The sequence below is a fragment of the Lissotriton vulgaris genome, chromosome 2_1 (assembly GCF_964263255.1).
Source record: "Lissotriton vulgaris chromosome 2_1, aLisVul1.2, whole genome shotgun sequence".
NCBI lineage: Eukaryota > Metazoa > Chordata > Amphibia > Caudata > Salamandridae > Lissotriton > Lissotriton vulgaris.
In genome coordinates, this window is record NC_141687.1 from 384,016,018 (window position 1) to 384,040,694 (window position 24,677).

At 45.8% G+C, this 24,677-nt stretch overlaps 1 protein-coding gene across 1 annotated transcript in view; it reads left to right on the forward strand.

Moving 5' to 3' along the window:
* SLC43A2 (solute carrier family 43 member 2) overlaps window positions 1-24,677 on the forward strand; it is a 74,352-nt gene that overhangs the window by 24,113 nt on the left and 25,562 nt on the right. Inside the window, exons 6-9 of the mRNA XM_086955212.1 lie at window positions 7,775-7,867; window positions 9,931-10,064; window positions 11,958-12,160; window positions 13,636-13,782. Of these exons, the coding sequence (XP_086811338.1) occupies window positions 7,775-7,867; window positions 9,931-10,064; window positions 11,958-12,160; window positions 13,636-13,782 (577 nt within the window). The remainder of the gene's footprint in view (window positions 1-7,774; window positions 7,868-9,930; window positions 10,065-11,957; window positions 12,161-13,635; window positions 13,783-24,677) is intronic.

Here is a 24,677-nt window from a genome sequence, read left to right on the forward strand (position 1 = left end):
ACGAAACACGTGTTGGCGGCTAGACCTTTGCTTTGAAGAAGTACTACGAAATAAATGAAGATTGAGAAGATCAACTTGTGTTTAAAGACTTTGATTATTGAGAAAATGAGCTCGGGATATACTGTCTGTTGGGTTCAAATAGAAGTGTAAAAGATCCTGTGTCTTCTACGTGTCTCCTCCTTCCATTGAAGTATATTGTTTACGACCCCTCTCGCTCCTCTGGCATTCCTGTTTAGCAGAACCCTGCCCTCCCAGAAGAGCTGGCTAATCCACTTAACTCTGACAAATCAGGACAGACCATTGGAAGGCGGAATTTCGGCTTACAGACAGGAAAGTCTTATAACTTCTTGTCTGTACATTTTATGCGAAATTCAACAATATCATATTGTTGGATTTAGCAATTCTGGGAAGTCATTGAATGCTATTTTTGTAATTCTCCTAGTGGGATTTATTAGTTAATCACTTCTTACCATGTTAACCTATGTGGCAGGGGATTTGCAATCGGAAAAGCGACCAGGGCTTATAAAAACCCCTTTTAGAAGAACCCTGCTTATATCTACAGGACTTCTCCCACCCCTAGAACACCTAGGGGAGACTTTAGGGGTTCTGAATATGAGAAAATATTGCAGATCGTCCCTCCACAGTGCTCCTAGCACAAAAGTCGATTTTGTGAAGCACGTTATCACAATGTGGGGAGTGAAATTTGCAATATCACTTAACCCAGGGCAGATACAACTCATTTTTTACAAGGGTCCTCCTTATAAATACCTGACTCCCCACCGCTGGGACATCTAGGGGAGATCCTGGGGGTACCTAATATGCCCAAACATTGTAGGTTATCTATTGTTAAGTGCCAAAGTCGAGTTTGGGCACAATGTGCATGTTTAAAAGCAGTGCAGCAACACAAGGCTGCTTTTAAACTGACCTCAGGCTTTCATAGTACACACATGCAAGTGAAGAAAGGGCTGCTGGCCTCTAACTGCCATGCCCTATTCAGTCATTCAAATGGAAAAATAGAAGTACTGGTACTCCGTGCCAGAGAACCTGCTTCCAATTAAAAGTATTACGTTACTCTTGAGAAGTGCCAGTACTCTCCCTCTCAAAATAAAAAGGTGCCTGTATTCCGGGCAGTACCAGCCCATTTAAAGCACTGGCCCTATTCTATACTAGGGACTTAAATGTAGTTTTAATCCCCCTGCCCTATTAGGGCCTTAAAGGGGACGTCATGACAATCACAGGAGTACCTTAACCCATAGTGTACATTAATGTAGGTAGGTGTTTTCACTGAATTCTAAGTGCCTCTTTCAGCCTAGCACTGACCTCAGGCCTGGTTAGGCAGAGCCTAGGGTCAGTCTGAGTCAGTTACCACCAGTACCAGCCAACTAACAGTTGGGGGTGCCCAGGGCACAGGATGACTCTGCAACATTAGCACATGCCAGAGAACTGACAGCTGGACCTACTGCAACAATGTGCGAGTAGTGTCCAGAACAAAATGCAGCTGGTCCCTGCCGGGTTACTCTGCAGCAACAGTCAGTGCCACTATATATTGCTGTGGGGCACGCAGGGGGCCAGCGTGGTGTAGGATCATATTAAACTGCATGCAGCAAGTATGGAAATGGAAGGTAGTTCAAGCATACGCCGAATCAGTTAATGACCTCAGCAGTGATAATAAAGCAGCACAATAGTAGACTGCAGCACTGCCCACACTGAACAGTGAGAGCAAGGCAATGTATAGCACACTGCATATATAAGCAAATTTCAGTGAACATGGGCTCTGCATATATTGGGCACTGCCAGCATGCTCTTGGTTCAAGCAGTGCATAAGCAAGTGTGCCTTTGAAGCTCTCCTCGTCCATTGGTTGAAGAGCCATGAATGGCTCAGAAAATGTCCTTTACTCATTCAATTCGATGCCAGCTTCTGTTTGTTGCCGACTGGCTCCAGAGTCCAGTGCTGCTTGTAAAATCCTGCTGCATATGAAACAAGTCCACAAAGGTGCCTCTTTTTAAACTCATCACTGCAGGTTTGTGCTTTCTTTGAAGGATCCCACCAGACGTTAAACTTAAGTGGTGGAGGGGGGAGGGGGGGAGATAACTTCAGGCCCATGGTTAATCACGTAACTTGATTCCTTTTGTTGGTTCCTCACTGTGTTGACTCTGTGTCTCTCAGGTGCAGTCAATGGACTCATTCAGGGTGTTTCACTTCCCAACCCTTTCTTTGCCATTGCATTATTGCTGGTTCTGATCTCCCTTGTCATTCAAAGGAGTATTGGCGTTGACCGACCCTGCTGATCTACATGTCTGTTAACAAGGTCCTGGCAAACCCCAAACATCCAGCATAGGGGAGCAAAATAGATTGCCTGGAAACTGGCCTATAATGGGAATTTGGGGCTGAGCTCCATTTCCTCTAACACCCTTTCTCAAAAGCCGAAAAACCTGTGAGATGCCCTGATTTTGTCCAGGTCACACCCTCGGATGTACCGGAAGACAACAGGGCTTCATTGATCCAAGAATGAGGAATAACAGACAGAACTGAGGAGGAGGTGGTCTTTTAGTTCGGATGTGCCTGAAGAGAAAATTGATACCCTGTAATAATGTTCGCTACACCTCCTGTGACTCATAGAACCCTGCGCACGCACGCACAAACACGTGCAAACTTGCAGTCACAGAGAAGAATAGAGTTGAGCTTCACACAAAGATTTATTGCATGAATCTGTTATGGATTCACAATTAAACACACTATTGCCTTCTGGTGGTTGGGCCTGGAATTGCAAGTTGTTTTTTTTACCCTATAATAATGTTCGCTATACCTCCTGTGACTCATAGAACCCTGTACACGCACGCACAAACACGTGCAAACTCGCAGAGTTACCGAGAAGAATAGAGTTGAGCTTCACACAAAGGTTTTATTGCATGAATCTGTTATGGATTCACAATTAAACACACTATTGCCATCTGGTGGTTGGGCCGGGAATTGCAAGTTGTTTTTCGCAAAATTAAACGGGGGATATTTGATTCGTGGACTTTATTTTGTTATGAGACACTTCTATGATGTTGACTGTAAACCCATAATGTTCCAGGATTCAGCTTTATCTTCTGATTGTTTGTGTCTGTCACTGTCTTCATTCTGAACCAGAAGAACTAGAAACAGGTTTACAGGTACCAACAATTACAGATTATTCCATCATATAATGATGGCTTCATAACGAAAGCACAACTCTGGAATGACTTTAGTTTTAGGTAATTTCAGGTTTCATTTTCCAACTATCACTCTTGACGGTGTGTAATCAAACATTTCTTTGCTGGACAAACATTTGGATCCTCATCAGGAGGTTCCAGGTAATTTTGAATTAGGATATTCGCCGATGTGGGATTCTCAGAGATTCAGAAAACATATCTCAGGATGAGTGGCAGATGCAAGAGGATCTGGGGTGTGTATTGGAGGACTCCAGGGTTGTTGCCCTATTCGGAAGAAACAGTCGCTTTCCTTGGGCATACGCCACCAGAGACGAATCCCAATCATCTCCTCAGCACCATGGGTTGGCACGGATTCTTGACTTTCCATGCTGGGATCGCACAGGTGCTGAAATGACATTCTGTGGTTACAGCTTTCAAGTTTACTGCCCCAGAGCTAAAGTTTTGCTTATGCCATTAGATGGCCAGGCATAATTCTGCACACAAGCACCGGTGCAGAAGAAAAAATGAAAAGGTTACCTTTTCACTTCAATTTTGAGGGTGTTCACCCAAGCCATGGAGATTGTCCGGCCAAAGATTGTCCTTCAAGAAGGAAAGGCCAACATTATGCAGGACAACAAGAGGGAGTCCCAGAATCTTCAAAGAATTTCATAAAGAATATGTATCAGGGCCTGAGGACAGAGTGGTAAGGAAAGAGACCCTAACATCACTAAACCAATGACCACAAAAATGGACTCCGCGATCCCCTTACCACAACACCTGAGTTAAGGAAAGCTGAAATTCTCCTTCACTACAGAGGAGAACCATTACGCCAGACCTGCATTTTATCCTGTGAATTATTCATGGGCATTACGCGTATACGGGGGGGTGGGGGGAGGGTTGTCTTGGATCAGGAGAGGAATAAACAGCATTTGTGTACTTCAAAGGCTCTCACACAGATCACAGATTTCTCTAATTAAAATCAGGACTTTGTTGGACTGTGTGCACTTAGAGGGGCTCGTGGCTTTGGAAATAAACAATAGTATTCGGCACAGGTGCCCCTATTGCATAGACCCTTGCCATCAACCTGTACCCTGGTTCTACCCTCCATTTCGAACATACCCAGAACTGCTCAATCACTGTTCCGGGAGTTGGTGGGTTCCCGCCTCTGACTGGCTGGAGCCCTCTTTTATTGGCTCGCCTCACAAACATCTCGAGCAGTTGTTGACCCCAGTATTCCAGGTCTCTGCACCCCTTTTCTTGACTTACTTGCACACCCAGGGTAGTATGCACCCCGCTTTCTAAGGCCGTTACACAGGCAAGGGCAGCACGCCTCTTTGATTCTATTCTGCCTCACCCCCCAACATCCTGGGGCGTTTCATGCTCTTTCTTGGTTCCTCCTCGAACTTCGAAGGCAGGCAGGTTGCTGCTCTTTAACTTGGAACTGTTCCGCCCAGATGAACGCTAATGATGTGGGGTCCCTCCTACACCACCATTTGCAATGCTCCCCTCCATGCAGTACATTTACAGGGATCTTTGCATATGTCTTAGGACAGATACCTCTTTCCATTGGGAGTTGTTCACAGGATTGGTTATTGAAGAGCAGTGTTTTTCAGTGCACGTTCACCTGTCACTTGCTGCACGTCGCACGTTGTTTTTTAAACGAAGAGCCGAGTTCCAGGGACGCTGTAGACAGAGTCCATCCGAAGCTGCTGCATAGACATTTCATTTCCTCTTTTAGCCGTCTCTGAAAACATTCATTTCCTGTAAAGTGGCCAAACTTTGCTCTGTGTGGTATCAGTCTCAATCTGGTACAGGCCAGTGGTTAAGCCTCCCGAGTCGTGCAGGCAAACCTCAGCATTAACTCTTTGCAGGCAGGATGCTGAGTTCGAGTCTTTTACAAGCTGCCCGGGTCTGGTATGATCCTTATTGATCGCTCACCCCGGGTCATCTGCCTGATGCCCGTGATTGCCCTGCCCTGGGACTGCTAACACTAGACAGTTCTTCGGAAAAAGGGCAGCTCCTCTGGCATACCACAGCATGTCTGGATTTTGGGGTCCCCGATGTCTCTCCAGTGTGCTTGTCAGTCGGTGTGCAGGGTCCCTGGGAGCTCCTCATGCGCACCAGCATCCCGGGGTCCCCAATCCGGCAGCCTTTTGAGGCCACTATATAATCCGACAGTGACCGCGCGCCAGTATTTTGGGCATCTCCCTAACATCCCATGGTCTGTGAAGCTTTTTGTCTTTAAAACATCCTAACCATCCCAGGGACCTCTGTGTTCTAGGGACTCCATGAAAAGAGTGTGGCTGTTTGCGGATGGGCGCAGGGCTGGTAAAGCTCGTTCTCCATTACAATCACCCACAGCAATATTCACCCTGGACTGGCCCCTCATTTGCTGGTTAGCTCTGGTTTAGATCAAGTCTGCCTCATGATCAAGGCTGTAAATCACCAGCCTTCCTCAGGCGACGGTATCTATCCAGGCCACACAAGAGGGTGGGTGGCTTAAGATATCACCAGTTGAGCAGACCTGCCAACTACAGCTAATTTGTGAGCATCAGAGGGTCTGCTAGGTAGGAAGTGGACTGTAACAACCTAAGGATTCTGCAATTCTAAAAGCTCTGTGCTCGACTGCTCAATTTGCCAGGACCCGGCCTGGCCATAAATGGTGCTGATGATTGTCAATATGAGGTGGGAGTCTGGAGGTCAGGTGTGATGGACAGTTGAATTGCTTAGAACACCCAGAATCTCCTGCCTCAAGAGAAGGTACATGACCACTGTTAAAGAAGGAAGATTGCCTCAATATAGTTCGTGCCTGTGGACATTTCATCCATTATTATAACCATTGTAACAATATCCAGTTAATTATGCATCTAGAACACAGTGGATAAAATGGCTGGAAACAATTAGCTTATTTATAGAGAATTTTTCTGATAACCAGGCTCTGTCTCTTTACACATTGCCTATCTTCAGGATAGGCTCAGATGTTTGACTCCGTAATATCCTGCCATATCTGTCCTTTTTGACGTCTCTGAGAGTATCATGTGTCGTTCAGGCACTGTCCCTGAGATGGCTGCGCGCGTCTCCTGATCACTGGAGAATTCCTACTAGCCACAGGTTCAGTTGCATTCTCTCCACGAGTCAATCAAACTTTATTGTTTTAAGTTAATAAAAACCATCACAATATTGCCATGTACGCAAAACATAGAAGCACATAATATCTCTAAGAAATGTGGTACACACTGGTGGTTTAATACAATTATAAACACAACTTTGTCCAACTCTTCCTAAGTGATTGCTAAAACTTAACATCAAGCCGTATGTTAATTATTGTATGGTAACCCAGTTGATGGAAAATCAGTAAATCATCAAGCGGTCAAATTATGCTTAGGTCACTACCATAAAATCGACAGAAGTCATATAAAATTGTTTCCAGTAATAGGATGTTTCATTTAAACAATGTTTCGTATAAAACCAGGACTTGTATCAATGTACTGTTAATCTGAGGGTCAGATGGATTGAGCCCTTTTATTATGGACATCCAACAGGATCTGATGCACCTGTCGTTAAAAATGTTTTTCAATAATAAAATACAAGCATTCTTTGAAAGTGGACATATGCCAACCAAGTGGATGATGTCTTCCCTTACGGCGCTGCATAACCTACATGACGTTGGGTGACAGCGAATGTGAGGGCATCCTAAGTCCTATTCCATAGCCCTTCCCCAACCCTGTCAATGGCTCAGAGACTGTAAATTGACTCATTGTCTGCATCTCATTTGAATAATCTGAGACACCCACCGCATTTCTTCTCCCACCAGTCCTCTTGCCCATATTATCTTCTGTTCCCAGACGCAGAAAAGTAAAGGGGTGCTATCCAATAGGAGCCCAGCAATTGCTGGACCAATGAGGGGGCTGGTAGCTCATCAAGGGAGCAGGAGGGAGGCACTGTCTCTTTAGGGACGTGTGTGCGCTGCCACCTGTAAACATTTCCTCAGTATCAGGGCTCCTTGACACAACTCCTGACTCTGACTGTTCTTGCATTCAGTGCACACATGGTCTTAGCATTCTTAGGGCCAAGGCATGTTAGCTTTCAGGGGCTACAGTCAGTCCACAGTCTGTCAGCAACTTAGCAAAGGAAGGCGTGCCTGACATCAACACCCTTTAACCATATGCTTCCATCCGGGTGTGGTTTCTTCACCTCTTGAAAACTCGCTGGATTCTCTGCGAATGCTCCACGCATTTGCTTGAGTCTTTGTAATATCATGGTTTGTCCTTGAGTGAGCGCATTGTCATTTTTTGGTTACACTTTGAATGTTATGCCGTGCACAGTGTCCTGTTTCTCAGCTGTTTAGTCTGTGTTGCTGAGCATTTGATGGCTTTGTTGTGCAAACCGAGGGGATGGAGGGTACACAGTGTTCTGTCTTCTGTGCTATTGTTAAAAGTTTTACTGTCCAGCACGGCTGCTCGTGCCAACCCTGCACATAGACAATCTTGCAGGTTTGCAGCGCGCAGCGTGTTTAGATGTTGGGCGTTAAAAGATTATTAAATCTTTGTTATCGCGTTCCAGTCGTGGCCTTTGACACTTCTGCTCTCTCCTCCTGCAGCTCCCTAATATGTTCGGAGACCTTCGCTCCACCTTGATAGCGCTGATGATTGGCTCGTACGCCTCCTCCGCAGTTACCTTTCCTGGAATTAAGGTGAGCAATCCGCCTGCACTTTGAACGCCTGCTCAGCATCACTCTTGGCAATAGACGCCCGGTCAGGCGCACGTTCCGGAATGACTTGCGCCATCTCTGGCAGAACACCTGTTATCAGATGTCCCCTAGCAGCATCGAGTGGGCAGGCACAGTCACTGACCACGCACAGGGTGGGGCCACACTGGCACACATTGTATCACTGTAGTAGTCTCACACCACAAAACACACCTACACCATCAAAGACACACATGCTATGGAGGGTCACTCTGGATAGCGAGTGACACCTGCAGGCGCAGTGCCACACACATAGGCAGAGTGCCCTACTTTCAAACTCTCACACCTGTGCTAGTGTACATCTGTCATCATTACAGGCAGTTTACATTCACAGGTATCGTGTAACACTCCACAGCAGAGTGCAACGCGCCTGGTGCCTGATTCACGACTTGGGCGTAATCTCCGCACAGCACACTGTAGAGAATGCGCCGTGCGGAGATTCCACCCCAGGTGCGGAGACTCCGCACTCGTAACTTTACTACACGTAAGTGCCTGTGTGAATCGGGCCCTCAGTCTCTGGCAGCGTTAAACTTGCAAGCACAGCATGTAATGGTTTAGCCTTCCCTTTGTATTTGTCTCGGAAATCCTAATGATGGGAGATGCGTTTGATCCAGGGATCCTTCCCCAAGACTGTCCCCACCACCAGGGAAATATTTTGACAGCACAGCAGACATGTTCCTCCATCCATCGCGTTCAAATTGAGTTTCTACAGCGTGCACTCAATCGCGATTAGCAGGCAGGATCGAGGCAGTAAACCTAGCTTTGTTTACAGTGATGCAGGAGGAGAACATAAAGAATGTTTAAAATACTGGAAAAAGGCAATTTTGCAGACCACCACATCAATCCCTATGGCCGAGGTAGCATGCCTCTTTCAGTTCCTTGAAGGGCCAAGAGTTTTCGTGACTTGAGATGGCCTGGGTATGACTATGCTTGGATCGTCCTTTTGCCCCCTACATATCCCACTGGAAGCCAAGTCCAGATAACAAACACCTCCATGGCTGCACAGTGCTCCTTGTTAGGTGAGCCCCTACTACTCCCCTCGTTCAGCAACTAGGTGTGGAGAGGCGTGGCAAGAATATATTGAGTAACAACGCTCTGAATCATTAACAAGGTGAGGCACTTTAATTGGCCACGCGGTGTGGCAATCATTGAAGTCAAGAGACTTGAGTCATCAAGAAATACCACATACAGCATGGAGGCTCCCCTGTGCCAGGGAATAGAGAGCACACATGCATCATAGACACCCCGTGCAGGTGTGGCTGAGTGATAGTGGGCAGCAGTCAGCAAGTGGGCAACCTATACCTCTTGAGGGCCGGTGACAGAGGTGCCCTAGGGTATCCTAAGCAGTCGGATGGCTTTTTTGATCCAGATCAGTAGTGGAAGTGAGCCATGACTTGCCAAATTCTTTAAAATGCCTCGGCCATGTCTCAGAAGTCGCAGTTACCAATAGGCGAGAAATTCCAGTAAATAAAGAATAGGTCTATGTCACGTTGCCACGCTTGCAGACAGTGTGAACATCACATACGCAATGTCACACTCTCAGTTCCACACCTGAAGGCTGTGTCAATTGCAGATTAAAGGATACTATTAAAAGTTGAACTTCTGAATGTTTACTTTGCTACAATGGTGTAGTGCAGGACAAACTCGTGCAGCCTTACTACTCTCATATCTGCTTACTCATACATTTACACACCTGGACAGCTCACAGGAACTCTTGTGTACTCTGGGGAATGCCTCTTCCTACTCAGACACGTTTGCGCAGGCAGGGACGAGATGATTCCTGTTCACTCAAGTGCATCCTCTGGTCTTCTCCGCTTACCTTTGATCTTGTGTAGCTCTACTGGACGTCATTGTGGTCGCGGACTGTCTCCTAGCTTCTAGGGTGACTTGTCTTCACCAATGTAGGGTCTGTGTATGACTCTGCCCAGCTATCAACTCTCTCACTTCATTAAGATATCTCTCATTCTGTCCTGCCCTCCATTGTGACTTCTCTGTCACTTCCTTTGCAGGTGATCTATGACCTGGGAGCCCCGTTCATCACCATCCTTATCGTCTGGGCGGCCTGTGCTGGCCTTGTCTTCTTCAACTGCTTCTTCAACTGGCCCCTGGAGCCTTTCCCTGGCCCTGAGGACATGGACTATACGTAAGTGATTCCTTCTGAGCGCCAGGCCCTGAGCACTGCAGTAGGGAACACTCAGAAACCGGGTACCAATTCTTAGCTAGTGGCTGGATCCTTAGAAGAGAACTTTTCCACTGCATTTGGGCACCTAATGATGAGGCTTATGTTTTAAAGAGCAGTGTTTTGCTACATCACTCTGCTCGCTTGTTTTCTGATATAGTCTGGGATGGGCACTGAGCCTGTATTTTCTTTCTGGAGAAAGTTAGTGTTTAAGTTGTAAAGCGCTCTGATATCCTCCGGAATCAAGTTTGCCCTATATAAAACTTCATAAATAAATAAATAAATACATTTATTTTATTTTATATATTTTTTTATTTAAAGAGTTTTATATGGCGCTGGCTAGACCCGTAGGTATCAGAGCGCTTTACATGAGAATCAACAATGTAACAGAAAAAGATCAACAATTACACAATACATAAAAAAATAGGCAATACAATTAGAAGAGGAGAGAAAAGAGAAAAAAGTAGTGGAGGGGGCAGGGGAGGTGAGAAAGGGGGGATAAGGGAAGAGACAACAAGGAGAGACGAAAGGAAGTCTGTCTAAATTCCGACTGGGTAGGTGACGATCAAAGAGGGAATCCACGGCCCATCTCCCCTATAGCTAAACCAGGTAGCTCCATCGGGCATCAGACATGCTCGTAAGAGCTCTACGTAATCCATAATTATATGTTCGAGGCATTTGAGCTGTAGATCACATAATGTACATAGATCGCCAACAAGTGTTGGTGGCTGGATCCTTAGAAGAGAACTGCTCGTAAGAGCTCCACCTGATCCCTAATTATATTTCTACCAACTAGAAACAGGAAGCTGCCATCTCTGATCAAACACTGGGCCCTAAAAATGAGTGTTATTTGCCCCAACTGGTTTTGAAATGCTCTAAAAATCAGCGGCGCTACCTGTTCTCTTACTAAAGTCAGGAAAGTTATCTTTTTCTTTTTGATAAAGCACTCTACAAGAGTGCATGTGCTTCCCTATACCTGCCGGCTCACCCTCTGTTGTCTGTGTACTTCCCTATATCTGCCTGCCCACCTTCCGTTGTCTGTGTCATCCCTGCCCACCCAGCCTCCATTGACCTTGTGCTTCCTCACCTCTGCCCGCCCACCTTCCATTGTCCGTGTGCTTCCCCCTCCTCTGCACTGCGTTGCCTGTGTGCTTCCTCATTGTTGTCTCTGACTTGTTCTTATGTAGCCCACCTGCACCCTTCCTGATCCATGTTGCTCCACTCCCGTCGGCAACCCTCCCCCAACCCACTACCCCCTTTTTTTAATGCATTAGTGTTATATTGCGCAATCTTTTATTTACAAATCCATCTAAGATAGGCAAAGAAAAAGAAAAAATGCACGCCTGATTTTGTAGGTGCGCACATCCGTGTTGGCACAGCCCTATAAAATGATGCCACATCTCAGCTGATTTTTGGGCATTAGTTTCAGCCCATGGCTGCAGTACTGCTGTACAGCCTGGCTAAAATCATTGCCAAAGTCAATAGGTCCCATAGGCGAGATCTATTGAATTCGCCAATGCTTGTCTTGTTATTGGACCCATTCTTCAGCATGTCTCTGGTGCGTTTCCAACATCTAACGTCTCATTCTCTGCATAACTCTGCGTGTTACTTCTCCTTGTGTGGGTATGGTCCGATCTGAGTACAGATGCTACAACAATACATAGCTCAATGCAGTGTAAATGGAATTATTAATGCTGGAGAGTGTTAGAAAGATTAAATTATGTTTACTAATGACAGTAAAGTATGGTGCAGTTTATGGACTAGATTCAACCAGCCGTGTCAATGAGAGTTGCAGAAAATATTCTATAGCCTTTAAAAGCCATGCTTTGTGCTCACAGAATATCTGACTCTTTCCAGGGTGAAAATTAAGTTCAGCTGGCTGGGCTTTGACCACAAGATAACGGGCAAGCAGTTCTACAAGCAAGTGACCACAGTGGGCCGGCGACTGAGCGTAGGCAGCTCAATGAAGAACCCCAAAGAACTGGCAGCCCTGCAAGATGGCAGCAAGTTGTGCCTGTCCACGGTAGACCTAGAGGTGAAATGTGAAAGCCAAAGTGCAGGTAAAGGGGAAGACAATGTGCACACCTACCATTACCAAACACACCTACTCTACACAAAAGCATGCTGTAGTAATCCGCCAAAGGAGAAACGTAGGGTAAAATAAACAACATTTAAAAACTAACCCTTAAAAAAGGAAATATTTTCTTTAGAAGGGCAGTGTTCTGCACCTTGCATGCAGAGCCCTTTTGACAGTGGGCCTTAATTAAAGTGAAAAAGACATAACAAAGTGGCCTACCCTGGGCAAATCATAACACTATCTCACTGAAAACATCCACCACCATTACAACGAGATATCACTATACACGCTGACATACATTAGAAGAGTAAGTGGTGAGGAATGGGTTATATTCCATGTGCTGGGCACACCACCACTACACACACTTGCCCCTCTTAGCAGGATGGTTGTAAGCTATGCATGTTCACTGTATATTCAGGGGTGAGTGAGAAGAGTAGAGCGCTGGCAAAATACCTGATGCATGCATATTCATCACTAGTGTACACCAAGCCCACCAACATGACTTCCAACACCCACCATACAGACACTCACGCATCCCTGTATCCTCACTCATATATTTCACTCAAACACCTCCCTCACGAAACTGACATCTTCTTAGGTGGCTTTGAGTATTTTTTTTAGAAACGTTTGAGCACCTGTTTTTATATTTTCTTTAATGTTCTAGCATATCTGTAGGCGTCCGTAAAGTGTTTGGGAGTGCTGGAGGATATAGTTTCAGTATGTTTAAGTATTGTTTTTGGAGTCTGTGTTTCTTCTGCAGATCTTTAACTAATTTCGTGGAGCATGTTTGACAGTTAATGTGAGATTGTTTCAAATATTGTTTGTCGTGCTATTGCAGTTCTGCAAATGTGTGAATAAAGTTTTAAGGCTCTCCATATGGCTGTTCTTGGAGTGATGTAGAGTTTGTTTAAGGTCTGTTTAAGTTCTTGTTTTGGTTCAAGAATAGCTAACTATTGTTTTAATGTGAATATTTCCGTGATTATTTTTGAGACGTAGTCGGAGTCATTTGTGCAGTTAGAGAGATGTTAAGGGAGAGCTTGTTCAGTTGGTATTTTTTATTTTGAGGTTATATTTTTTCTGTTTGGGAAGCATATGAAGTTGGTTTTAGAGATATGATGTGGGGTGGTTTATTGACAGTTTGCGGGATGTCTGTGGTATTGAAGATAGTCCAACAATGGTTTGGGTTTACTTTGAGTGCCAATTTGAAGTATTTCATGAAATTAAAAAAACAAATCAAAGTTGACACTACTTAGATGTCTTGTGGCGTCAGCATGTCTCAATTCTAAAGCTTTCAAATTCGCCATGATGTTAATCGGATTGTGTGAGTATTATTAAGGAATTGCTCGTTTGGAGGAACTGAACATTTGTTTCTGCGTTTATGTGCAAAGTTACGTTGTGATCTTTTGGTGCTGATTTACTCTTTCACTAAGTTGTGCGTTGATGTTTTGGCCCTTGCAGCATCACCATCCTTTATGCAGAGTGTCTTCAGCCCCATCTTGTTGCTCAGTCTGATCACCATGTGCATCACACAGCTCCGCCTCATCTTCTACATGGGTGCTATGAACAACATTCTGGAGTTTCTTGTGGAAGGCGACCTGGAGACCGGTAAGTGACTTGTTTCTGTGATTTAAGGTAGCAGTTTCTGTCCATCACTGTACTTGCTCTGCCTCAGCGAAGCATGGTCTGCCAACCATTATCCATTCCCTAGCCTAGGAAAGCAGTCCCTGCCTTTAACTTTTGTCCTGTCTTTGTTTCCGCCACTTTTTATGGTGTAGGCCTCAGCCTGTGTCTAGTTTTGTTTCACCCCCCTATTGTTTCGCTTTGTTCGCCCTAAGTTGGCAGGGTATGCTCAGACGTGAGTCCCTTGCTCACTTGGCCACTGGATTCAAGATAGCCTGGCTGATGAGGATTATGAGTCCGAAACCGGTCCCAGGATGCTTGTTTCCGGTCCAGGGAAGACATGGCTTGGCAGTTCGGGCTGGACTGTTCCCATGAGGCACAGGGTCAGACTGATTGCATATGGCCATGTCTGAACTGGGGTGGCTGAGTGAGCTAAAGAATGGTGATGGATTAAACCCAGATCAGTTGACTGGGGGTGAGTGTTTGATTTGCTCAAACGCTCCGTCCATCACCCCCTTTTGTTTCACAGCAGGGATGTTTTATGTCTTGCCTAGGCAGTGCATGCGCGCTGTCTCTTCTGGACATGCAGTATCTACAATATGAGCCTAAAGCACCCCCCAATGTTTTACATTGGTTTTTCTTACTGTCCTTTGTGAATGCCAGCTTTTGTTTGGTAAAGATGCTTAGTAGCCCCTCCTTCTGGACTTTTGTATCCTCCCATGAGGACTACCCCTGTTACATGGGCTCTTACTGTTCAGGTTATTTAGGATACTTTGTGAGCACTCTTATTTTTGTTGGCCTACCTCTGCTCTTGTTTAGTGTTCTGTTTTGTTTACTGCATGTATGAAACGTTCACGACCCTCTTCTGTGTTTTAGCTTAACCCATCACTTAATCTCCCTGTGCCACCCCCCACCCAACTACACCTCCCACCCACAACACTACGTGCCCAACCCCACCACCTCTCCAAGGTCGCTGCTTTTTTCTGCTTGTGTTGGTGCGTGTTCAGCTTCGGCTCCCCCTGTACTGTCCCCGCCCGTCGCTGCTTGTAAGGAGGTCATTCTGCGCTCCATATTGAAACCACACTCTACACTCGAATGGCGGCGGCAAGAATCCTAGTGTCTGATCCCAAACGCCATGGCTGTCCCTTCCGCTACTGGAGTCAGGAGACTGATACAGATCTCAGCGGTGCCATGGCCGCCCTAGCTACCACTCGCTGAGACGAGGGCTTCACCGCTGCCTCCCAAAAAGTATTTACTCTCAACCCGAGTGGTCCCTACATAGCTGCGTTGCGCTCCACGCAGCCACTTGTCCATATTTTACTCAACCTCTGCAACGAGCAGGCACCCAAATTGCCGAGCTTCGCCCCACGCAGCTATAGGGCCATAATTTAACTGACATCGGACGTAAGGGGTTCCGACATCGCTTTAGTGTCACTTTCATGCCAGTTAGCAAAGCTAAAATGCGACCAAGCCGACATAAGTCTTGTCAGACAATAATTGCCATTATTGGACAGGTCCCTGGTAAGCAAGGTAACTGTGTGACATTGGCACGGTTCTCTGCCGGCACCTCCACCTTAACTACCAGAGAATGTTGAGGCATATGTGTACCCGCTTGTAGTATGCACCAGGGTTAGCGAAAATATACGGCGATGTTCAGAGCCATAGGCGTTAAATGCATCCCTGAATTTATTTGCATGGCTGCAGCGGTGGTAAAATGGTCACCTGCTCATTGCCTAAGCAGGCATAGTGACTTCCAGGAAGACGAGCAGTTACTTGAAGCTCAAGTTCCTTCAAGTTGAAGTTGTTTACATTTGGTGGGCTGACCATTGTTTTCTTCCATTATACACAGACTTCAGGATGGACTGACCCTACTCGAGGTAGACTTTGAGTACAGTGTCTATTAAACATCCACATTGTTAAACCACTCTGACTGTCACTCTAAAGTGTATGCAGAGTTAGTTTAGAACATACGTTCATTAGCATGAGACTCTTCTTTCTTTAGAGTCAAAGGTAGCTCTGCCTCCATCATCTAAAAACGTTGGATTGGCTTTCGGCGTCCTCAGATTTGGTTCTAATTTAAAAAAAAAGACCTCACTGACGAGTGGAGATAATACGAGCATTTGTGACATTCACCTATTTTAATTCTCTCGGGTGGGAGGGCACGTGATCCACCTAGCATAATTACAGTACACATAATAGCACTCAGTACAACTTAATTTAACTTTAAATAATAACACTCTACTCCCTACCACATACGTACACCCCACATAAAACCAATCTATACTACATAACAACAGTCCACATAAATACACTCCACACCATGCCACATAATTCCAATTAGTATAATTTCACTCAACGCCACACAGTTCCATGCCACACAAATCAACTCAACACGTTTCCATTCCTCGCCACATAATTAACAGTAAACCACAAAATACAAATTAACACAATTACATAACACACCACATATTTCCACATCACACCACAAAATTGAACAGCACACCCCATAATTAAACTCCACTACATAACACTCCACAACACAAAATACCATACCAGATAATTACTCTCCATAACACACAATCACACTCCACATAATTCCAATACACTAAACGCTGCATAATTACTATCCACATTGCACACCATTCCACATAATCCCACTACACACCACATACATCCATTCCAAAACACATAGGTCAAAAACATTTACATTTACAATGCCGATAGCTCTAACTTTCACAAATGCGAGACCTATTGCATGGCCAATGCTTGTATTGTTTTGTAATTGCTGTGTATCTGGTACGTTCTTGCTGCTTGCTTTACTCTCCGGGAGATCATCATTTATAGACTGAGCAGTATGACTCCCTTAGGGTCTGGGTGTTTTACAAGAACTTGCTGTCTGTGGACAAACAGCGGTAGGGAACATTTTGTGGCTTTCTGACTGCGTTCTGACAGTGTTAATGCTTGTAACATTTGCAAGGGCAGAGCGGTAGTGGTATGTGTGGCATCTCTGGGCAGGGTAGGAACACTGCTTGCCATATCTCCAATTGTTAGGCTGCGTTGGTAGTTGTGGCAGCTCTGATGCCAGGTCAGTGTGGGTGCTTGCAGCATCTCTGATGACTGCATATTTAATGCCAGGGCGGTCTCTGATCTGAGTCAGTGGCATCTCTGAAATCAGGTTTAGTACTTTAGGTATGTCTGATCGTAGGGCAATGTTGGCACCTTTGGCAACTCGTGGGCAAGGCAGGGCTGGCAGCAGGACCTCTATGGGGGCTTAAAAGTGCTGATGCTTGGGCACCTCAGGGGCAGCAGCATTTTCAGGGACAGGAATGTAGTGTGGTATGTGGCATCATCTTGGCAGGGAAGTGATGTGATCTGAGGAAATGCTCAGCACCAAAGCTTATAATAATAACCTGCTTTTACATATCACTTCAAACTGCACTTCTGCTGTTTCTAAGCGCTGCACATAACAGGTGTTAGTCGTACTACCCAATTTCATGGTGCTCAATTTACTGACCTTGGAGATGGAAAGCTGAATTGGACTTGCCTCAGTACAAATGTATGTCCTGCAGACAAAAGCAGATGCCAGCAGACAGTTTTTAATCAGTCAGCCATCTTGTCATACCTCTTTATGGCATCTGTGATGGCAGGACATTTTTTTTAGGATTTGTGATTTTTCACATTATGGAAGGCTGTCAGTGCTTGCAACATTTACATTACACATTGGTGCCTGTGACATGTCTGACTGCAGTGCACTGGTTGTATATGTGATGTGATGTGATGTGATGTGATTGGGTTCTTATATAGCGCTGTACCACTCCAAGGAGTATCTTGGCGCTACGACTCCAGGATGTTAAATAGAGATGAGAGGTAATGATGTTTTGGTGAGCGTGCAGGGAGGGGATCATAGCAATGCTTTATAGTCTGATTCTGACAGGGAGTAGATCCAGGTTTTTAGGTTTTTCCTGAAACTGAGTTCCGTTGTATTTTGGCGTAGAGACAAGGGGAGGTTGTTCCAGGCCTTTGCTCCGATGACTGCAAGAGATTTTCCTCCCTTGGTCGTTAACCTAAATCTAGGGACTTGAAGTTGGTTAGTAGTAGATGACCTGAGGGTTCGTTTCGGCTGATATGCTTGAAAGTACTTCCTCAAGTACAGCGGGCCTAGGTTGTGGTAGGCTCTGTAGGTGATGGTGAGTACTTTAAAGAGGATGCGTTTATGCACCGGGAGCCAGTGCAATGCATCCAGTGCTGCCGATGCTGAGGACCTTCTGGGTAGTTTCAGTACAAGCCTGGCTGCTGCGTGTTGGACCATTTGCAGTCTGTGCAGGGCCGATTTATTCAGCCCTGCATACAGACTGTTGCAATAGTCCAGTCTGGACGTTATGAGCGCTACAGCCACTGTCCGCCTGGCACTTAGGGGAAGGAAATCAAAAAATTTCCTAAGGCTTTTGATGGTTCCGAAACAAGTCCCAGCTACTTCTTTGGCTTGTAGTCTGAAAGAGAGGGTATTGTCGAACTTGATGCCCAGGTTTCGAACAGAATTAGTTGTCTTGGGGGGGGCTTCCACCATTTCCGGCCACTAGTCCTTTGGAGAGAAACAATTATTGAGGCCAAAAGGAACAATCTCAGTTTTGGCTGAGTTACATTTTAGATGATTTTGGGTCATCCACTCATGTGAGGCCTCAGAGTGCAGTGCATTGTTGGTGAGAATGGTGTTGCATTAAAAAGCCTTGGAATGTGTCCATAAATGTCTCCTGAGGCACGCATGTATTCCGGAACCAGACAGCATGACCCAGTGTGTAGTAACTGTATAGCTCTTCAATCCCTGATGACACAGCACCCAAGATAATGTGCTGCACGTCAAAACAGTTATGAGGTCCCAAAGGCGAGGCCTATTGGCTATGCCAATGCTTGTTTTTATTAGTCACAGTAAGCAGAGAAGCAGAGTGTTGAGAGGTCTCCCTGTCTCCAGCTACCAAGCCCTGTCCTTAGTCAATGCATGGGTCTGTGTCTGTCACTACATCTGCCCATCTGTCTGTCTCCGGGCAGTGACCTCTGCACGTTCCTGCGCTCTGTGATGGCCTGTCCGTCTGTGTCTCGGGACAGTGGTCTCTGAATCTACCCTGTAACAACAGGGCAGGGTTTATCATTATACCTGCCCTGTCTCAAATCCACTATCTCCACCTGTCGGTTTTGCCTGCTGTGTCTCGGCGCACGCGTCTATAGTCTCCAGGTACCAGGCGTCGACGGCTCGGCATCTGTCTGTCTCTATATCCGCTATGTCTCAGAGCAGCAGTCTCTGCCTGTCTGTTCTCTATCTCTCTGTGCACTGGTCTTGTCCCAGGTCTACAGCCTCCTGTCTTTTCCTGCTCTGCAGCAGGTCGGCCGTCTCTGACAGCTGTCTCGTGACTGTCCTCTCTCTTCCTGCGCCTCTGCGCCTCCTTTCTCTGCACTCTCTCAGACAGTTCATTCTGCTTCTTTGCCGCCTCCAGACTGAAGAAGTATTTTTAGTGGTTGATTTCATCGGCCAAACGGAAAGATTAAGTTCCTGAACAGTTGACGTCTTAAAAATATCCAGATTGCAAAACAGCCGAAGAGGCAGAAATGAGGGATTGAGAGAGAACCGGCCAGGGCCTGTCTGAGCCGGAGCCGGGAATGAGTCAAGCGCAGATTTGTGAGGGTCAGAGGGAGGCAGGTGGGGTGGTGGAGGGAGAGAGAGAGATGTGAAGGGACGGGGCAATGAGTATAAAGCTAGAAAAGGGCAAGATAAAGAAAATAGATAAAGTGGGGGAGAGAGTGGGAGTTCAGGGGCAGTCTGGGCGATTAGCAGGAGAAGAGAGAGGGTGGCGTGTGTGGAGTGCTCCAGATGTTGTCACGTGAAGCAGCTGCCAGTCCCCAGTGACGCACAGACGCCGCTTGCGTAGCGAGTGCCTCCGCCCTCAGTTCCGTTCTCTTTTATTACTCGCACGGACCTAACCTTCCGTTCCCACTCTGGCATTCCCAGAAAGGGGCCTCGCGTGTCAGCGTGGGACAGAGCGTGTCCTGAGGGGCGGCGTGTTCTGGCGGAGGCGTCCAGCCAGGGGTCCTCTCATTAGTCAGCACTGGACCGCTCGCTCCTCCACCCACTCCTTTGTATCTCCTTCTCTTTGTGATGGTGCAATTTTAGGAATGGAGCAGCTGACCTCAGCAGTGCGAGCTTCACTTCGTCTACCGACTGATGTGTCATCAGAATGTTCACACCACAAGTGACGCATACACCACGAATGGATGCACACTGATAGAAATGTCACCAGCCATGTGCCTAAAGTGGTGCCTGTCAATGCCAAGCCGAGTACCAGAGGGGGAAAACAGAGAGGTCATGCTTCAGAGGGACTCTGTAGCCATAGTGACCCTGGTTCAGAGGTGAATTATCAAGAGGTTTGGACTTAACTCTGTATACTAAGGTCACCCAAGCTCTGAGCTACTGTGTGTCTTGGCATCAAAGGTTTAAGAGTTTTGGTTCTGAAGTCAGGGGTCCGAGGCATCCAGAGGTCAAGTGTCTGAGACCATGTTCTATGATCAATGGAGAGGGAAAAGAGAATTAGTTGTCAAAAGGATAGACCGACATCCAAAGTAGCTTTGTTTCCTGAGATCAGGGAATCAAAGAGGCCCTGCCCTATGCTTCGAATACAGAGAGGTGCTTTGTCTCAGGGTCATTAATGAGAGCGCTTTTAAACTTTGAATTCAGACACCACTAGTGTCTGAAGGATGAATCTGTTATAGATTCACAATGCTGTTCACCATCTTGAAATCTTGTTGTTGGGCCTCAAATAAATTGCATCTATGTTGAAGTTTAACATTTTGGGCATTGTCCGTTGGAGTCTGTATCATGTCCCTCCAGTGACCTCAGTGGCGACCCAATAAAACTAATGCTGCGGTGTCCAAGATCAAGGTTCAGAGAAGCTTTGTGCTCTTCAACCTCAGGACGGGTGGGCTCCGCGCTTTGAGGGTCGCATGTGATCCAATGTGTGTTCTGTGCCGAGAACAAACCTAGGGGTCCTTTGTATCTAAGGTTAGAGTTTCCATCCAAACTGCTGTGAGTCGTGGTATTCTTTCTGCCCACAGGTCCCTATAGGAAATCCAAAGATGAAAGTTTTTCTGTTACCATAAGTCGAAGGTGTTATCAATGACTTATGGTTTGAAGCAGGGGTTGTTCCAGGCATATGTTGGTTACGCAAAGGTTATATAACCTACTGAGATCACTAGCAGAGTGGAAGCTGCAGCGGAAAGCTAAGTTTAGGCCAGATAGGGCCCCACCAGTAGCTTGCACTTTCCAGAACTAGTTTGCCAACTTTAACCTGAGCTACTTTCCTTTTTGGCATTGTAGAGCATGGTTCTTTCTCCAATTGTAAGCACACAACAATGATAATTCAATAGTTAAGTTTGCTCTAGGAATTGCTAACAGTGGTATCAGTTAGAAGATACATGAAATGTCAAAGCAGGCGAATAAAACACTAAGCAATGTAGGAAATTAAGCTTGTGGTAGTGCTGGTTAATAGTCACAGACTGGTTGGCCATTAACTGATGGAAGAGCCCATGAGGGGTTCAGGGTTTTATGTAAACGGTCACCAACATTTTAGAGGATCAAAAAAAAATTTGCAGAAAAAATAATGGAAAGATAAAGCCTTAGGTCCAGGCATTTAGCAAAAGTGGTTTTGAACTGGTTTGATGCTTGGTTATAGCACTAATCGGGCAACTTATACAGACATTACCTGCCGATTCCTTGGGATAGTCGATTTGTCATTCTGTAACATGTAAGAGTGAGTCGATTTATGTCTTCCTATCACAGATAGAGCAAGCCTTTTCCTAAAAAGTTCAGAAAAGCACCGGAAATATTTTTTTTAAATGTACCAACAAAAAACATACACATGGAATACATAAGGAGTTCTTATAAAATACTATGGATGTATTACAAGCGAGGGTGAGAGGGTGGAGGCCAATTCACAACAGAATATTTCTGAGATGCACAGCTTGCCTAGTTGTACCATCAAAAGACAGAGTTTGGGGGAAGAGATCAACCAGCGTCTAGATTACAGCAAGGACTCGGAAAAGAGAGGATAGAGGTCTACAAAGGAGAATATTCTCCAATGAATAGAAAATCATTTGTTTTAATTACACTCTTAGACACTTATCAATAACAAGTGATGTCATACCCTTATTAAAACATTCATAGTCCTAGTCAAAAGTGAACACGAGTGATACCACCAGACTTAGGGATTCCGCTTCCCAAATGTTTGTCTTAGAGCAAGGTTGGAAAGAAGCAGTGTGCGAGCCTGTGAAGGCATCTGTTAAACGCACATCATTCGTCATCACCACCATCAAATCCGATGCAGTTTTTACAGCAGGATGGGAGCATTAGACGCACAGATATAGATTGTCACCTCTACCAAAGTGACGCGTGGACCCCCAGTGCCAGTGACTGGAGTAGATCTGAACTCTCAAATATAACAAATCAAATTCAAATGAAGCTGAATGAGAGATGAATGCGTCTCACTGATGCTACGTGGTGGTGTTGACAGTTAAGAAATACCATCTTTTTCACCCTGCATTGATTTCTACCTAATCATATCCACCTTTTGCTCTCCCTCTCGATCCGTTCCAGCACCCTATGCAGTTTGCTTTGTATGGCTGTCTTAAAGTGGCTTATGCGCTGTTTCCCTGGAAATGACTTCTGAGCTGCCTGTCTATCTGTATGCCTTCACCCTTGAGATATTTCTGATAATTTTGCTTTTTTTGCTTCTTGCTCCTGTGGCGGCTCTTCTCGCTCACTGCTGCTGATGCAGTGATGAGCACGGGTAAGCAGTTCTCAGATTCTTAACGTGCTAACATTGCCTAACCCGTTAGTATTTTGCATGTTGTGTTAACTGTATGTCTGTCTTTTCGCGGCTGCTTAGTGTTGCAGCAGTGTGTAACATTCTCATGGATTTACACTGTAGTATGCATGGTCTTATTAATGTTGTCTGTCAAGGAATCAGTAATTGAAACAAGGGGACTTTCAGGGTTCATACAGTGTCATGGACGTTTCTAAGTGAAATATGTTCTTAGCATGTGTGGCTGTAGATATACATGCTCTGCATACTCCTGCCATCTAATGCTGGGCTCAGCCATTGCAAGTTGCTTTTCTTCAAAGGAGCTTCAGGTCACTGTATATGGACAGACTCCTCCCGCAGTCCACAATGCATATGGGCACGAGTCCACCCTTAAAATGTTTTTTCGCCACCAAGTTTGGATGTGTTCATTAAGAGATCCACAAGTTCTTTGTGCTTGCTTGGGCTTGACTGTTCTTTAATTTCAACACCGACGATCAGAGAACAATTTTTGCATGTAGTTTACCGACTTCTATGACCAACCATGACCGCTGTAGAGAAGATACATCATGCAACAGATTAAGACTTGTCAGGTCCTTTTTGATCCCTGTGAAAACAGCTTGAAGAATGTGGGAAGGCAGAAAGGAATGGCGCAAGCACCCTGCCATTTTTGCCCACAGTGCAATGCCAACTATTTTTGGGCTGATTGCCACAGATTCTGCAATCTGTTTCTAGCCAGATCATAATTCCTACAAGTTCTGTACTGCATTCAGCTGTAAAAATGCTCTAAGGTGATGAAAAGGAACAGTAGGAACATCTAAAGATGCAGTAACAGTCAGCTGCAGAGGCTCCTCATATCTTCAGCGAAGAAGACTCTCGTGACATTGAGGAAAAGGTACAGGGCCCACTGCAGTATCAGCAAACCAGCCGTTGCGCAGTCCGTAGACCTTATCTTCAAGCCCCTCTGACTGGACACCTTATACATCGATGCCTATGGGGCTGAGAAAAAAAGACAACACCTTAGGACCACAGTGAGTATCACCTGGCACCAAAGCACTGGTGCAGAGATCCACTCACTGAAATGCCCTTGCACCAAGGCAGAGCACCACTCCAGATGGAGTCGTGCATCGAGCCATGAACACACAGGAAAGAAGTCCTTGACTTTTGGTGCACTGCCACCTTGGTCTCTAGTAAACACCGAGATAAGGCTTCAAAGTCGAGCAATCTCCCAAGGAAAAGTGTCGAACACCACCACACTTTGATACCGTTGCCCATGAATGCCACGGCTGGGGCTGAAGTCGGTGCTGAAACCATTCTCGGGCCCAATTATACACCCTCTATGCCAAGATCAAAGAGATCTATAGCACCCATTCTCCAAAGGATAGTAGAAGAACAGGATGCTAGACAACTGGGCTCTTTATCCACTCCGAGACTGGAAAGTTATCTGCCATGCCGCCCCATCAGAACGCTTTGAGCAATTTTCCCCCAATTCATAAGACACAGGCTTACCTTTGAGGAAGAACGGGGTTTCAAGGAACCTCTATACCCACTGCCTAAGAGACACACTGCCAAGGCTACAAACCGTCCTCCACAGCCTTCTACCCCCAGGCACTCACTCCTATCTCCATCTCTACTGCCCCCACAATGCCCATAATACACATCCCCTCCACTTCTGCTAAAGTCTCCAGTTCACTCTTTCTCAGTCACAGGTATATCAACTACCTGGTGCGCATGGCCATTTTTCTAGCACTCAAAGCCTTCCACTCGATGGTATGACACACAAGGTGGTACTTGTACCCATGGACAACATGACAGCAATGAATTACACAGAAACAAGGGGGTATACACTCCCCTCTACTTTTAGAACTAGCTCAACAGGTTTGGCACTGGGCAATCTGCTACATATCCCTCTTTTGATGGATAAATGGGGGTAGACATTAACTTTGCAAACCTCTTAAGCATGACATATCAAGTCTGCCAGTGGGAACATCATCCACAAGTCCTCCAGAGGTACTTTCTTTATTGGGACCCCCTCCA